This window comes from Montipora foliosa, chromosome 3, assembly GCF_036669935.1.
Source record: "Montipora foliosa isolate CH-2021 chromosome 3, ASM3666993v2, whole genome shotgun sequence".
Classification (NCBI taxonomy): Eukaryota; Metazoa; Cnidaria; class Anthozoa; order Scleractinia; family Acroporidae; genus Montipora; species Montipora foliosa.
Genome location: NC_090871.1, coordinates 1,600,816 through 1,618,315, shown reverse-complemented (window position 1 = coordinate 1,618,315; position 17,500 = coordinate 1,600,816). Strand labels below are relative to the sequence as shown.

The window sequence follows — 17,500 nt, the reverse complement described above, 5'->3', positions numbered from 1 at the left end:
CTAAAGGCTGTAAAAATAACCTGAATATATCTAAAAAGTTCGTATCTACATATATCGATCTCTATATAAGCGAATTAAAAGGTTAACTTCGATTCTTAAAAAGGTAGAAATGTGAAATGAATCTCTTCAGACCTATTAAAACAATAATATTAAAGCATCTAAGACGATCCTAAATAATTGTTCTGTTGTCTCTGACCGGAGTTAGTATCTGCTTATGTTAACACTTTGAAAGATCTCGCAATGTGCAGACTTTCAGACAAAACGACCTTCTGCATTTTCAACAATACTTCTTTGCCCCTTTTAACTCCTACAAGACTTCGGATGGTGTTCACCAGTTCCTCACTGTATCCTCCTAACACGTTCATTACGATGTTAAACTGTTTCACTTGATATCCAGGAAACTGCCTCTTCAATTCCAGTCGCAATGGGGCATACTTTTCCGTCTTCTCGCAGCTCTTGATCTCCCTGTTATTCATCCAAGGACAGCTCATCTCCAGCAAGATGACAGACTTTGCTGTGCTATCCACTATTCGGGCGTCAATTCTGTTAGCTCTCACCGTCACATGATCTGCATAAACAGGGACATCCCAGAAGGCTTGCGCTCGGTCATTTTGATAGACAGGTTTAGGCTCGCTCAGTGAATACCATGGCGGTACACTGTCCATTAGGTCTAGGCTGTACAACATCTCAAAAAAAATTACTTTCAACACCGCATTATGCCGTTGCAGATATTTGGACTGCGCAAGCGCAGAGCAACCAGCTAATACGTGGGCCACCGTTATTATTATTATTATTATTATTATTATTATTATTATTATTATTATTATTATTATTATTATTATTATATAGAGAGTAATATCGCTTAGAAGGATAGGTGGCCACTCAGTCATACCGTTACGTTCACCTACCCAGCCGTTTTGTAGAATTGGGGTCGGGTAAAATGCCCTCAGGTGTGGTAAGAAGACTTTCTTTTTCGCGTTGCGTTTGAACCACACGAGCGTCAGCATCCATACAAACAGGTAAATTTTGTTCGGCAGCGGCAAACACTCGGGCAACCAACTCCTCTTTTCTTCCAGATCTCGTCTCGGAGATACTCGTTCAATGCTTCCACCCTCCAGGTTCCAATCTCGTCGTATGAAAAGCATTCAGCATTTGAGTCATTCGAAGGATGAGCGGTGGAAGACATTTTCAGCGTGTATCTTCACCTTGCATACGGCTGGCGCGCCTCAAATTTGAATTGGCCAATCAGCATTCAGCGGGCGGGAAAATTTTTAATGTCCTGACGTCATAGCAATTGGGTGCTCTCTGATTGGTTAGATACAAAATATTGAAATTTCAGTTGATCCTCTTCGATATCGACATTCAGTCCTAGCCTATCGATCTCTTAATTTATGTACATGAATTTTAGATTATATTACAACAGCTTTATACGGTGAATATTTGCAATAATATGGATTGGATCAGTAGAGCGGATTTAAGATTTTATTCATGGTGGACTGAGATAATTACGGACTTATTTGGCAGAGGAAGACTTCGCCGACAGGACTCGGCTTCGAAGGAGTTTGTTGAAACCTTCCTCCAGTCCAAAGTACATTTGTACGAGAAACTTCAGATCTTTCCCTCTCTGGCTTTCCGTTGGCAGGGGCTTAAGTCCTTGTCTAGAAATAAATCGGTGGCCTCCTTGCAGTTTAGCGACCGTTTTGGTTGGGGACGGTGATCGGTGAAAGTTCGGTAATGTTTTTACAAATTATTGCTACAAGAGAATGAATGTTCACAAGAAAGGCATTTAAATCTGGGAACTTTTCTTCTGGAGACCACATCGATAACCCACAGAGGATTTAAAAAACGAGATACTACAACAGATCCAGTAGTAACAAGTTAAAAAGTTGAAACATTTTTGAGTTTTAAACTTTACGTTTGGCGCCAAAACCGGGTTACTCGCCTCCGGCAACTCTCTGGCTTATTTTCGCAAGGCAAGACTTTAGCTGAGAAATTATACACTAAATAGCTTGTTCTCTAGCCAAGTATTAGAATAGGTCAAAACAATTTTAATATTGCCTTTATATTTGTTAAACTTGGAAAAAAAATAAGAAAAATACCCGTGATCGGTTCATTTCGAGTGGCATTTGTTGCAGCTAAATAAACTACGTCATTTAGGCACACATGAAACGTAACACTAAAATTTTGACTGCCGCGTGCACTGCGGGCGCAACCAAGTAAATGACAGATTACGAATGGAAATCTCAATGCCTTATTTCACGAAGGGTGTCCACACTTTTTACCACTTGAAGGCTTGTTCAATTCGAAGAAGATCGCTGAATATACGGTACATACAGAACGCATACTGAGACCACATGAACGTTTATGCCCGATTGTACTTTGTACTTTCCCACAATGACGCGCGCCATCTCAGATTCGCGATTCATGTATGAGTACCCCGTGCAGTAGTTACGAAAGTTTGTCTTACATCATGAAAAGAGAAAAGGCGCTACTGGGTAACAAATCCCTGCATAGCCAATTTACAGATCTTTATGTACAACTATACACACAACTAAATAAAAATAAAACTCACTAGGTGGAAGAACGATCCCGCTGAGACTAGGAAAAAATCGCTTTATATAGATACTGTAATTTGCATTATCTGATATAATTTTTCCTTGATAATGGAGTCATGAGTACTCCGAAACGTCGTATTTTATCTTTTTTATCGTTCGTTTCTACAGTTTTATTATTGTTATACGGAGTACGGAGTAAACAACTATTGTGTTTTGTGTACGTTCAAGGCCAAAAAACAGAACTTAACCTACAACAAAGATATTTGTCAGGTTTCATAACCATTCCTGTCTATTAACTATGGTTTGAGGAAAAATGGACAGCTGCTGAACTCTAAAAAAGCTCCGATTTCCGCCGCGCTTGTAACTCCATTGTTTTATTGCCACTTGGTTTAAAGCGCTTTTATGACTTTTCTTACACATCTGACTTCAACTGCTTCCTTTCTTTTGAGATAAACAGTTTTGTGCCCGTCTTCGATGACCTTAATAACTCATTATTTTCACTCTCGTCCATTCTTCGGAAAGTGAGTTAATCTGCAACTTCTAAATCTTCAGCCTTAGCGTGGTTACCTCTCCGTAGGCAAGGGCAAATGGCGGACAAGATACGCCGATAGCGTTGTTGATAATTTCTGTTGCTCAGCCCGTAAATAAATGGATTGACACAAGTGGTCAAAAAAGTCAGAAATCGCGTGACCTTATGCAACGGTTTACCAAGTTCCGTTTTTCCCGTGAGAGAAAGGAGAAAGACGATTTGGTTGGGGAGGTGCAAGGCGATCAAAGTACAACTGGCAGCTGTTATCATTCGAGTCAACTTTGCCTTCAGTTTAGCTTTGCTCTCCGCAGACGCAGTTGGAGAATGGATGGTCTTTAAAGTCATGTGGATATACAGGCCAATCATGGCAAGGCATGGTATGACCACCTTAAAGACCATTTCACCAGCGTACCAGGCAATATTAAACGTGGATCCCTGTAAATTATTTCTTAAGCAGATGTTATCCTCAGATGGATCAAAGGAAATATTTATCACACCTCTAAGCTTGAGAAGTAGCGACCACACCCATGACAGTGTAATGTAGCCAAGGACCTTTTTACGGCTGAATGTGTGATTGTATTGGTGAGGTCTTACAACTGCAAACCATCGCTCTGCCGTCAACACCAAGGTTATGTAAACTGAGAAATATATGAGATGGAATACTAGTACTTCGTTGTATATGAAGCGACAGAAGATTTCTCCCAATATGGGATTCTGTGGATAAGGAATCGCATCTCCAAGGACATAAAATGGATTTATAATAATGCTGACTGCTGTCAGCACGTCAGATATCGCCAGAAACATTATTAGCATGTTGTATGACTTCTTTAGCAACTGCCTCTCCATCAAGAACATCACGATGGTCAAAGTGTTTCCAATAATCGCCACCACACAAATGATGCCGTAGCTGATTTGTGTTAAACGATCCATTTTGACTCCCGATTTCTGTATAATGATTGAGATGCTGAGCTTGAAAACCGTTTTGTTCATAGACCAGTCCCTTTCTTTGTAACATACAGCAAAATACTGGTAGGCCTATTCTGAATTCACTCCCAGACTGATGTTACAACAAATGCTGAAACGATAGATACAGTTCAGTGTCACTTAGTTGTCGTCCAAGACATTGGCAAAAGATGTATTGAACAGCTGCCCAACGCGGTGTACCGCCACAAAGCGTTGCGTTTTTAAAATTGGTCATTTTTAGGTTGCCAAAGCTCGTTCAACTTACATTAACTAGACAAATCATCTTGGAGCGTTGATCTGTGCTCCACGACGTTTTCCTCAAATTGAGATGGGCTATTTCGGGTTGCAGATTTTCAGAGAACCGAATCAAATACACTTAAATTCAAAGTACGTGAATCGAATCCAGTTTAAAACAAGAAGTCGTTAAATTTACTCGATATGCCTTTAGCTGTTAGCGCGCTTTTTTTACGTATACCTATCTTAAACCGCACATGACACCTACCGTCAAATCAACCGTAAGAGATGGCCGTTGTTTCTCTTTCAGTACTGCTGTGCTCTCACAAATTATGGTCAAGGTCGCTCATTATAAACCAAAGTGTTTTAAGAGAATCTCAGAAACAGCTGTATCGGACAGCAAATAGATTTTTTTAAAATCTAATTAATGTAGGACACTCCTTATTAGTAATTTACGTAGGTACGAGGCGGTTGTCATTTTAAGTAAACTCAACTTCAAAATAAATATGTAGTTTAAGAGGATTAGTTTACATAAACAATAGAACTGTAACGTTTGTTGATAAGATGGATACATTAGGCGGAAATTGCTAGAGGAGAAACTGTGAGATCGAATTATTTGCTTATGATGGCTATGATAAACTCGGCAACTGATAAAAAAAATTATCGTGGGTTCAAATGGTCCCTCTTTTACTGCTTTGGAAAGAAAAAATTGAAGAATCTCATCATCCTATTCCATGACTTGCCACAAATAAACTATCACAAGAGCATTTCTAAGTTAGTACTGACACACATATGCTACGTATTGAGGTCCTAAGACAACTGCTCAGATAAGAACAGGACAACCCACCTTTAGAAATATTAATCCCCGCAAACGATAAAATTGACCGTATATGCTCAATTGTCCCAGTATTTTGTTTCGACACAGGGGAAAGGAAAAACACCAAGATGATAATGAAAGAACTCAGTACGATGCCAAGCAGATACTACAAATTCGAGCACATTATCATCTAGCTTATTCATATAGTTCCGGTTTAGCTGTAATTTTAAAGCGCTATTGCTCTCATTGCGCCAAAAAAAAAGCGAAATGTTATTTTCATTACCGGGTTTTCAAAACTATTTTTTTTTCAGCTTTTTATATTTATTTTACATCACTTTAATCAGGAAAAACCTATTGGGGATCTACTTTCAACACACCAATTTATACATATGCGAATTAAGTATCCGGTACAATACCCAACCAAGTCATAACTTGCGTCGGTTCCCATTGGGACTTTTCCTCATTAACAATGCTAAAGCAGGTTACTGTTAACTGACAAACTACTGATATTGGTTTCGTTTTTGCAAGCTCCGATTCCGCTCCAAAGCCGTCACCGAGAAAAAAGACAATGGGAATACCTTTTCTTCTCCACTAAGGCTTGAGTAACTTTAAAAAAATGAATACGGAGCGGAGGATAAGCCGAAAGGCAAAATTACAAACTGAAAATATTTGAACTTTCCGGTCCCCAAAGACGCAGGAGAAAGCTAGGATATAGTGGATATAATCAGACTTGAGGAGACAAAACTGACAAATAAAAAACCTTAGAAACGATCTTCAGGGCTGTGGGAAAATCTTCACACCAGTAATATTTGCTTAAAAGACAAAAAATCAACGTCCCTCAAATCAAGTATAAATCTTTTCTTCCTGAAACTTGCACAAGGCGATTAATAATCTCAGGTGGACAAAAAAGCGGTTCAATACATCGCTATGTTAAATATTCAAAAATAAAGTGAAAAACAAGTTCTTCGAGTCTTCCGCAGGGCTGAATTATTGTTTGCATTTAAAGGAGCACAGTCACGTTTAAACGGTTTAAAGCGTTTAGACTAAATTTCTCAATTTCGTTGTTTGTAATCCGTGACAATCTTCTCCATCCTTAACCAGCTTTGTTCCTTTATGGTTTATTACTTTCTCTTTGGTGTTTTTCTATCTTTGCAAAGTATTATTTTCAGGTTTTCTTCAATTTAAAGGTAATTTTGTCAATGGTCAAAATAACTCAAAATACCGTGACTGTGCTTCTTTAAAAGTGGATGCCAGGCGGCGCCTAAGTGGATGCATACCACACAAAGGAATCTTGTAATCATCACGTATGACAGCTGGTATGACACTGAAGAGACATCCCGTGGCACATACTTTAACCCATTCATCATAAAATTTCGACAAAATGCCGCTAACCAAGAGCTTACTGGAACGCTTCCGAAAATAATCATCGGTAAAACAGTCAAGAAAGTACTAGAAGCAAAATTGGGCATCACTACACCTTCGACTAGACTTGGAGAGGCGGCTAAGCGGACTTGAAAGACAGAAGGATACCAGGTTTGCCTTCTCTAGAGATTCGTTGATTTAAAAGAAAAACTTAACCAAGAGAGGGGGTCTTGCTTCTCCTATCGTGTCAGACAGTTCCATATTAAATCGAAACTGGTCCCGATTGCCTTCATCTTGAATCGAAGTGACTCGTCGAATCATAGGCAGCCCAAGCTCGCGTCACTACAGACAGCCGTTGAGGAGCTTGGGTCCGAGGTCAAATTAGCTGCTGTGAGGATGGGGTAAGTGTTGTAAATGAAATGACTGTACCTCATCGGGTGGAGTTAATTTGACCTCGGACCCAAGCTCCGTGTCATCACCGGTTATCAGCAGCTGTTAAATTCATCAGCTATGGTGGAATCGAAGCAGAAAATGCTCATTTCCAGCCAAGTGCGTGGGGAAAATTCACGGAGGTTCGCAAATGATGTGGCTTTAGCTTTGCGTGAAAAAATCGCGGCTGGGATGGATTTTCGAGTCGCCTCTAAGCTGACAACGGTCGAAATCTTAGTGTGCAGCCTTGACTTCGTCTTAGAACATTGAAAACATTGAAAACACAGAATTCCCGAAACGGTGTAATAAGCTCCAAAAGACACAAGAATACACCAGAGGTGAGTAATTTTTATTCATTTTATTGAATGAACGTTAAATTGAGCGTTTTTTAGGCTTCATAATCGACGGTATTTTATTTACCATACAAAGTCTTATAACGCGTTTAAATCCTCAATGGCTGTCTGTAGTGACGCGAGCTTGGGCTGCCTATGGTCGAATATCGGCTTCTAAACTTCTCTCAGATATGCGCCGGCTGACTCACGCTTGGCTCGATTGAAGACGGACATTCGATCTCTGCGCTTCATCGAAACTGAAAATCCTTCATTAACCTAAGAAACTGTTGACTCAACTATTGTCACAACTTTAGAATTCGAAAATTGGGAAAGACATACTTGCGGTGATTTCGGAAATTGCGTGTAAACGGTGTCGACCTAGAATGACTAATTACATGCTATATATACCTAGCTTAAATACACCAGTCACTACCCATAATCCCTCGTTAACACTACTCTGTCGCTCTAGTGACGCAGAAATATTCAATTTCAGGCTTTTTCGTTCCACTCAATCGCCAGGAATCCGTTTTCTTGATCTGTTTTTAACCGAAGCAATGGGGTGAAATTACCTCTGACAATTGTGAAGTCAACCAGGTAATTGTCCCGGTTCTTGGTGTTTACAACTGTAATCTTACCCTGGGTGCCAGAGACTTTTCTAGCGCGGTTTCCGGTTTTCAGTCAAGTCTTTACTTCGCCGCTCGTGGCTTCGGCCGTAGGCCGAAGCTGTGTCGGCCTTTGGCCGACACCGAAAATTCCCGCCGCACGCGAGAAAAACCTCTGGTGCCCAGGGTACTGTAATCTTTGATTTACCAACAGATTTTATAGTTGCCTTGGAGTACATATTCGAGGTGTGCTCAGACTTCTTCGATTTGCTCCCTCTGCGATAAACTTAATGGGTAACTCGTTGCATGATGCGCCGGAGTCAATAAGAATTTTTTCGGCGCGATATACATTGCAGTCATGACTTTGGTTGGATATTCCGGTGCTATGGCCTGTACGCTCTCTTCGCGGTGCTGGATACTACTAGCAGATTTGGGACACTGTAAATTGAAATCAACACATTAACGAAAACCAAATCAAATGTTGGTTTTTGTGGAGAGGGGAAAATCCGAGTATCCGGAGAAAAACCTCTAGGAAGAGAGTAGAGAACCAACAAATTCGAGTCTGGGAACAAATTCGCCGAGTCTGGGAATCGAACCCAGGCCACCGGCATTGGTGGTAGGCGAGTGCTGCCATCACTGCCCCATCCTTGCCCCATCCGTGCGCCATCCCTGCATCCCTGTGTCCTTTTCCAGATTCAGGACACTTTTAATTCCTCCTGATTTTCCATGATTTTGACCACAATAGCAAAGAAAGTTTGTTTACGAGCCAAATGGCCCGTCAGAGCCGGAGCTTATCCCGGTTTCTGTGGCATGAAGCGACTAGGAGTAATTTTTTTACTCTCCCCTGGATGGGATGCCAGTCCATCGCAGGGTTATCCCCAGCATTTATTCTTTTACACCTGGACGGAGAGAGGTTTATCATTTTTTGTCTTAACCAGGGTATCGATTTATCAGTTTTTGTCTTAAACTGGGTTAAATGTCTTAAACAGGGTATCAAAAATCGGAATTCTGTCTTAAACAAGGTAAGAAAATCAGCGATATTTGTCTTAAACAGGGTCAGGGTATGAGGGGCCGCGCCGCACTTCCCCACACAGGGATATATCGAGTCCCCCCCCCCCCCTTTCCCTCCCGGGGAGGCACTCGTGTAAAATAGGAGGCTCGTCCTGTTGTTTTGGGGATTTGATGACCTTGTTTACTTCAGAAAATGAGATGTGAGTGAAAAAGTGGCCTCCCCGCTTCTGCAAACAACTAGGCACTTATAGAGGGTAAGCTCCGGTACTTCAACTGAGTAATTTCTTCTTCAAACTCGAATTCGACCGACAATTTCATCTCTGACATCATCAGTTCAATATTCCGAAGTTGCTCGTGTCGGCCAACGATCTCAAAGAGCGTGCGTAAGTTTCGACGGTTTCTCCTTCTCGTTGAAACCTGCTCTCCTTTTCGTTGAAACTTCTGCGTTTTGAAAGGGAAGGCCATTATTGATCGACAACGCTTTCGGTCCGTCAGATGCAAGTGATAAACGCTGCCACGCGGTATTCGTCACTCTGCAGGTTGAGGCGTGTTACCAGCTCGTAGGCATTCCATACCTGTTTCCACTAATTTCAATTGAGCTGTAAATTGCCTGTCAATTCAATAAGCGACAGTGGCGAAACGTTACTTGTAAAAATTGCAGCTGATTGAGGCGGCACTTGCTTCGTTGGCAGCGGGTCAGAAGGCGTTTCAACTGATTTCACATAACTCGAACGGCGCATGTGTTTGCTTCTGATTTGCAGTCGCTCAAATTACGCCAGCTTTTGACACCACGTTAAGTAATATATTAAAACCACGGATATCAGATTTCCAGCATTTTCATTGGCTCGCCGGACACAGGCTACCAGTTCATATACTTGCTGTACTAATTTGGTAAAGGAACGCGTCTGCAATAAAGCGAACTGAAAACATTGTTGCAGCTCTGAGAAAAAATGGTCGACAATAGCCGGCGTTTCGGACCGGAATTGACCGAGGTAGAAATTGAGGCTTTAGTCGACAATACTACCCCCGGGAACACCAAAGAAGAGTTGTTGATCTTGGAGTTTTTAATAAAACAATTATTCTACTCAGGCTTGCTGGATATAAAATGATTATCACCAACTCAGCGCTACGCACCTCGTTGATTATCTATCAGATCCAGCGCGCCCTTGTAGATTTAATTGTTAAATATTGAGGATGAAGGAACCGTCGCAAGACGCGAAAGAGTTTGAATGAAGGTTACAATGTTTATATGCTGTGGTTTAACTTTTTTTTGGTTCGAAATTGTTCGAACCAGTTTATTTTGTTTCAAACCAGTTTAATTTGTTATAACACTCGGCCCATTTTAACATATTTGGACATCTTTCTGTAATTAATTACAACAAGTATGTATCAAATAAACTAGAGAAATCATAATTTTAAGATTACTATGAATTAATTGTTGTCCCTGATGCTATCAAAGACAACAATTACTGTTAGTGGTTAGGGTTAAATGCTCAACTTAGTGATTACGGTTAAGAATATTGTTTCATGGTTATTGGATTCGAAGTAAATCATTCTTTTACATGTAGGATAAAGGGATTTAGTAAATTTTCAGCTCCGACTATTGCATTTCCAGCTTTTTGATTGGCTAAAAAACTCCGACTATGAGGCAATAGTCAAAGTTTTACGTCATATGGAAAATAGTGCGCCAAGATGCTCTTTCCGGACGCTTTGTAAAATTGTGGAAATAAAAATCGGCGGCAAAACCCGGTTTGAGAATTTACTTAAACAATTATTCCATTCTCCCTTCTTGGATATGAAGTGATTATAACCAACTCGCGCTACGCGCTCGTTGGTTATTTTTTCACTTCATATCTAACTCGGGCTCATGGAGTAATTGTTATTTAGTTTGTAAAGAAGCCGTGGTGCTGTGTCGGTGGGAAAGCGAAATATAGAAAAGGGTTTATCAAGTGAGTTGAAAAAAATAATATGACCAATTTGACCACTGCAAAGAAATTTGAAAGTTTTCGTTTTGACGGTTTGCCCTTCGTCAGAGCTAAACCCTTTTCTGTCTTCCACGTGTAGGACTACTTTTCATAATCAAAAAGAAGTGATATTCTTTAATGATTCCTTTGGCAATATAACTCAATGTTGATTACAACATTCATACATATTTGTCTCTCAGATTTTCAATTAAATATGCAGCATACAACTACTGGGTCGCAACTACATTTACGTTACAATATGGTGTTATTTGTACTGTTACAATATTAATAAACTTCAATTTTTCTTGAAAAGAAAATACTCATTTTGCAATATGGCCTGTTTGCAAGCTGATGAAATGAATTTTCTTTGGAGTAATCGAAAGTAAGATTTATCAGCACTGTACAGATTTAATCTTGTAGGAGAAATAATACGAGTGATTGGATTTTTCCAAACTTGGTCACCACTTGAGCATAATCCTTTTTCCTAAAAGCATATTGGGGGTACAATGGTGACCTTTTACCATTCGGTCTATCTCTGTCAAAGAGAGGAATGTTGGATCTGGCATTGGTTGTTGGGCATTTTTTTTGCATGGAATGGGCACATTTTGACGATTGTGTTAACAATTTCCTTGGCTGATTTCTTTATATTTTCTTAAAGCCACTTTTCTGTAATTGTGTGCTCTATGCAAAATCTCGACTCTGGTTTTTCTTCCAAGAAATGTTTGGCCTTATTGTAAAAATCATCTTCTAAATAAAAATTTATTTGTACTGAAGTCTTTTGCCTTTTGGTGGCTTTTCAATTCCTCTATTTCTACATAGAAATCGATTTCATTTTATCACTGCTGGATTTACCGCACGTGGCTCTGCATGGTGTCAAATTGGGCGTATGTGAATAAATAAATAAATAAATATATAAATAGACTGATTTGAAATAAATTAACCGGTTCAAAAAAAATTCAAACCAAAAACAAAATTAAACCACAACACATATACCAACCTTCCGCTAATGAAGAAATTTTAATCATGAACATTCCATATAACACCCCACACAGAAGACCGTTTTGAGGAACAGCGTCCTAATTTGGATAACTTTACTCAACATTTTATCCAAAACTACTAGACATGCAAGGCATTTGGCCTCCTCCTCTAATCACACAGCAAACTACAATCAATTAATTCCCACAGCAAAATAGAACATTTTCAGAGATTCGATTCGTGAGGCCATGGACACTTTTCTGATTTTAACACCAGAAAAACTGGTGAAAATATCAGCACGGTTAACCTGTGCAGTGCAATAGGTTCATCATTCCGTTATCAACTTTGAGGAGATGCACCTACGCAAGATCACATCATCGAGGTAAACTCTGTACTTAACTAATGCGTTTCCTGGATTCTAAATAGTGTACGTTGATGGATGTCCGTATTTAGCGTGTACGAAATAAAGAAAAGGCCTCTTGGTTAGTGCAGTCCTGAGAAGGACTTTTTTATCACTGACCCAATTTGGTATAAGTCATGTTCAGAGTTATATCAAAAATAAAAGCCCTATTATAAATGAAAAAACATGTTTTGCCACTTGGTCGCCATTACCTCTGTGACATTGCATTTTGGTGGATCTATGTCCGTTGAAGCAGTATTTTACTTTAATTGTTTTCGCACACAAACGTAACAGAATAAAAACATTCTACACCGCGGGCGGCCTCTATCTTTTCTTACACTACGCTTATACCATTGTGGTTTGAGGAGGAAGTGTGGCCCAGTGGTTAGGGCGCTTGCCTTGAGATACGGGGATCCCACGTTCAAGACCCGCTCCAACCACTCGCTGAATTTGATTCTGGCAGTCCCTGGTTCAACTTCCCAGCTGCACTTGTAAGTAGCCAACTGGTTTGCCTCTGGCCACTTGGGATTCTCAACAATTGTTGTCGTTGTTCTGTTCCGTCGTTTCGTTATGTTTCATTGGCTTTGAAAAGCCCCTATGGGGAGCGGTCAACTTAGTATGTATTGTATTGTATTTTGAGAGGCCTAGACCTACGCCACAAGAGCTGGTAGCATGGACCCGAGGTAGAAAAAGCAATCCTCAGGTTTCCAATCCTTTGTTGGTTGAGGACAAATCAGTGTTCCATACTGTTTTGATTTCTGTGTAGAGTATCTTCATTTAGTATCCCAGGGTCACTTAATCTTATTGTCATTATAATTATTATCATCTGTGAATTTGGTCCGAGGAGGGCTTTTGCAATCTAAATATGCTCTGATACGATTTCCGCTGTAATCACAACTCCACTGTTTTGTTGCCTTTTCGTACAGTGCGCTTTTGAGACTTTTCGTACACATCTGGCCCCAGTTGTTCGAAGGGTGGATACCGCTATCCACCAGATAAATCCCTATCCACTGGATATCTCGATTGTATTGCTAGTGTTTATCCGCTGGATAGTGATTTATTCGTTGGATAGCGCTATCCAACGTTTGAGCAACTGGCGCCTGTACTTTAACTGTTTCCTTTCCTTTGGGACGAACAGTTCCGTGCCCGTCTTCGATGACCTTATTTACTCCTTATTTTGAGGCGATTCTTTGGAAGGTGAGTTAACTCGACGGAGTCTTAAGCCATCTGCAGCTTCTAAATCTTCCACCCTCGTGCGGTTGCCTCTCCTTAGGCAAGGGCAAACGGCGGACAAGATACGCCAATAGCGTTCTTGGTAATTTTTGTTGCTTAGCCCGTAAATAAATGGATTGAGACAAGTGGTCATAAAAGTCAGAAATAACGTGAATTTATGTAGCCCTTTACCAAGTTCGGTTTTTCCAATGAAAGAAAGAAGAAAGACGATTTGGTTGGGAAGGTACAAGGCGATCAAAGTGCAACTGGCAGCTGTTACCATTCGAGTCAACTTTGCCTTCAGTTCAGCTTTGCTCTCCGCAGACGCAGTCGGAGAATGGATAGTCTTTAAAGTCATGTGGATATACAGGCCAATCATGGCAACGCATGGGATGACCATCTTTAAGACCACCTGTGCAGCGTACCAGGCAGTCTTAAAAGCGGTTCCCCTTGAATCACTTCTTAAGCAGGGTTTATTCCCAGATGGATTAAAAGAGTACCTGGAAACCTTACAACCTCGCCTTTAAACTTAAAATAGTTGCCGAAGCAGAAGCTGTAGAAAATAACTCCGATCGGGGAGCGTATCCCGAGCACGATCAACGACCTTTGGCGTGGTTTTCAGAGCAAAGAATGCAAGGTAAGATTTTCCCTTTAATGCGTACGTTTTTTTTGCTTGGAAAATGTCGATACAACAACAAATCCACTTGCGTTTTTGTCTCAAGTTTGCTTTGGCGTCATATGACAAGCTTGTTTACACGATCTGTGTCAACAGATGGTGTAATCTCGTTCGCAGATTCCTCGTTCCTTCGGTGGGTAAAACAGGCTTGGCGCGATATTCCCGAGGAGATGGTGAGGCGTTCGTTCAAGACTTGTGGCACCTCTATGCACTCAACAGCACAGAAGACGATGCAGTCTGCGACAAGAATATTCCAGAAAGAAAAAAAAGTGAAGACGAGGAAATGGACGACGAATTCGAGACAGACAGCGAGGAAAAAGACGAGCAATAAGATCGATCCCGATCACACAACAACACGAACGGTTCCTTTACGAGCCACCAAGTAATATTAAAAAGTCCATATTACACCAACAACAACTCCTCTTCATTTTACAAGTAATTTAGATCGGCTTGTAAGTGAATACACGTTCATTTCTTACTGTTTTAATTTTCTGAGAAAATTCTTTTTATCAAAAATACTCAGCTATAAGCCGAGACCACTTCTATGGCTTCAACTTTGCCCAAATTGAGTGAGGATTTGTGTAAAAATCGCTCGGCTTATAGCTGAATAAGTACGGTAATCTATCACTCGTTTAAGCGTGAGAAGAAACGACGACGCCCAAGACAGTGTAAATGTAGGCAAGGACCTTTTTACGGCAGAATGCGTGGTTGTATTGGTGAGGTCTTACAGCTGCAAACCATCGCTCTGCCGTCAACACCAAGGTTATGTAAACTGAGAAAACTATAAGTTGGAATACGAGCATTCGGCTGTTTATGAAGCGACTGGCGATTTCTCCCAGGATAGGATTCTGTGGATAAGGAAACGCATCTCCAAGGACATAAAATGGATTTATAATGATGTTGAATGCTGTCAACCCATCAGATATCGCCAGGCACATTATTAACACGTTGTATGACTTTTTTAGTAACTGCCTCTCTATCACGAACATCACAATGGTCAAAGTGTTTCCAAAAATCGCCATCACGGAAATGATGCCGTAGCTGATTTGTGTTAAACGATCCATTTTGCCTCCCGATTTCTGTATAATGCTTGAGTTGCTGCGCTTGAAAACCGTTTTGTTCACAGACCAGTCATTTTCTTTGTAACATACAGCAAAATATTGGTAGGCCTATTTTGAATTCACTCTGATGTTACATGGCACCTAGATGTTAAATGAGGACATCTCAGTGAACGTCATTGTGCTCCATTCTACAAATGCTGAAACGATAGATACAGTTCAGTGTCACTTCGTGGTCGCCCAAGACATTGGCAAAAGATGTATTGAAAGGCTCGGCCAACGGGGTGTCAAGGTTTTATAATTGGTCATATTTGAGGGCGAATGTGAGAATGATATAAACACATGAGAAATGAGATGATGGTAGAACCAACTGGGAACTCGGAAAAATCCGAGCCCCAGATGGGATTCGAACCCACGACCCTCCGTGATCTAGTCGGATGCTCTAACCACTGAGCTACTGGAGACTCTATGGCGAGCAAGGGTGAAATGTGGGTATTGACTCGAGCTGCAGCTACAGAGTCAAATGACTGACAGCATAGCTCATAACTGCCCATGCTGTCAGTCATTTGACTCTGTAGCTGCGTGATGCAGCTCGAGTCAATACCCACATCTCACCCTTGCTCGCCATAAAGTTTCCAGTAGCTGAGTGGTTAGAGCATCCGACTAGATCACGGAGGGTCCTGGGTTCGAATCCCACCTGGGGCTCGGATTTTTCCGAGTTCCCAGTTGGTTCTACCATCAAATATTTGAGGGAAAAGAAAAAAAAAGAAGGAAGGGGGGCTCAGAAAAAGGGGGGTGAAAATTCACCCATTTCACCTCCCCTGGATCCGCACCTTTTAGTCAAAGAACTCTGTAGTGAGAATTCAATTCAAGAAGTGCGTCAAGACAGACTGAGTGTAATCTTTACCAAAGTTAAAGCAAAGTGTGATCTGTTTAAGGACGGTGCCACCTATCGTCATCGCGCATGCATTCTGCGCATTACGCAATCATTTTGTCACGGGCAGTCACGGGCTGTCTTTATATTTTTCAAGTTGAATTATTTTTTAGATTTTTTCATCGAAATGCCTTCAAAGATTTATTCGGTTGCAATGAGAAAAGCATGTATCTTGTAGCAAAAGACAAAAAAAAACCGTAATGGAAGCGTTGTCTCTCGATGAACTGAAAAAGCTGGAAATAATGATTGAGCGGAGCGAGAAAGTGGACGGCCGGTGAAGAAGGAGCCATCTTTTAACGTACAAAAATTTAGACACTTCGCAGTTCAAAAATTTGAAAGTCCAAATTACGACGAATTTTTTGCCATGCAGTCAAAAATTTAACCTTGACTGTCTAAATTTTTGCATGGCAAAGGCATGGTTGCATGGATGCGTTGTAACTCAGCTACTATCGTTAGCCTTTCCCTTTCTTGACGCCATTTTGAATTTCGTAAAGTAGCGCTATGCGCATGAACAGATAGTAAAACCACTGACAAAGGTTAAACTTTAAAACCTTAATCCGGTTCGTCAGTTCCGTGAGAACAGAGCGAATATATTGCACGGTTCCGTGCGAACAATTTGATTGGTCAAATTTTTCAACCAGTAGAAATTTCGTCCGGCACCGTGTGAATCGGTTTTAAGTCCGCTATTCAACAATGGAACAGGGCTATTTATCATCGAAATTAAGAAAAACCAAATGTAGTAAATTCTTCGAAGACAACCACACACGGCCTGGGATCAATAATTTCAGTGCAATAATCATTATTGTTCAATATACCAGAGTGCAACACAAAAACAGGTGCAAATTTCTTTATTCACCGGGGAGGGGAGAGACAAAATTGCAAAAATCAATCCACAAAACGTTGAAAACACTAATTTAACTTTTAGAATCGCGTGGTGACCCCTATTTCTTATTATATGAAATGAAAGTTTGAGGCCCATTGAAGTAGGGATTGTCAGGTGAATCAAAGTTTTACCCAATTTATCCATTTGATCATGTAAGTCAATTGTGTGATGATTCTTGACCAGAATGCTGACAGCGTACCAACCAGCATGAATTGCTCTATGTATCCTGCATTTTCCCTTCTTTCTCCTTATACAGTAATTCAAGCACTAAACATATTCTTTTGATCTCTTGGTGATCCGGTCTGTTACTTTGCAACTCTCTTTAAATCAGATCCTAACAACTATAGGCCAATTTCTGTAATTGCGGTAGTTTCTAACGGTTTTTAAAAGAATTTTTACAACTAACTCTACCATTATCTAAATGAGAACAAATTACTATTTAGTTGCCAATCAGGGTTCCGCTCCTTACACAGTACTCTTACTGCTTTGCTTGAGCAGCAAATGACTGGTCAGCTAACATCGACAATGGTTATTAAATTGCGTCGTTTTCATCGACCTTACTGA

The 17,500-nt window shown here is 40.6% G+C and overlaps 1 protein-coding gene across 1 annotated transcript; it reads right to left on the bottom strand.

Moving 5' to 3' along the window:
* Positions 1-2,296: 2,296 nt before the first annotated feature.
* LOC137994385 (somatostatin receptor type 4-like) lies at positions 2,297-4,653 on the bottom strand. Its single transcript, XM_068839961.1, has 2 exons — positions 4,550-4,653; positions 2,297-4,159 (listed from the first exon to the last, which is right to left on the bottom strand). The coding sequence occupies exon 2, from the start codon at positions 4,072-4,074 to the stop codon at positions 3,082-3,084; it is 993 nt and encodes a 330-aa protein (XP_068696062.1). The 5' UTR covers positions 4,075-4,159; positions 4,550-4,653; the 3' UTR covers positions 2,297-3,081.
* Between the last annotated feature and the right edge of the window lie 12,847 nt (positions 4,654-17,500).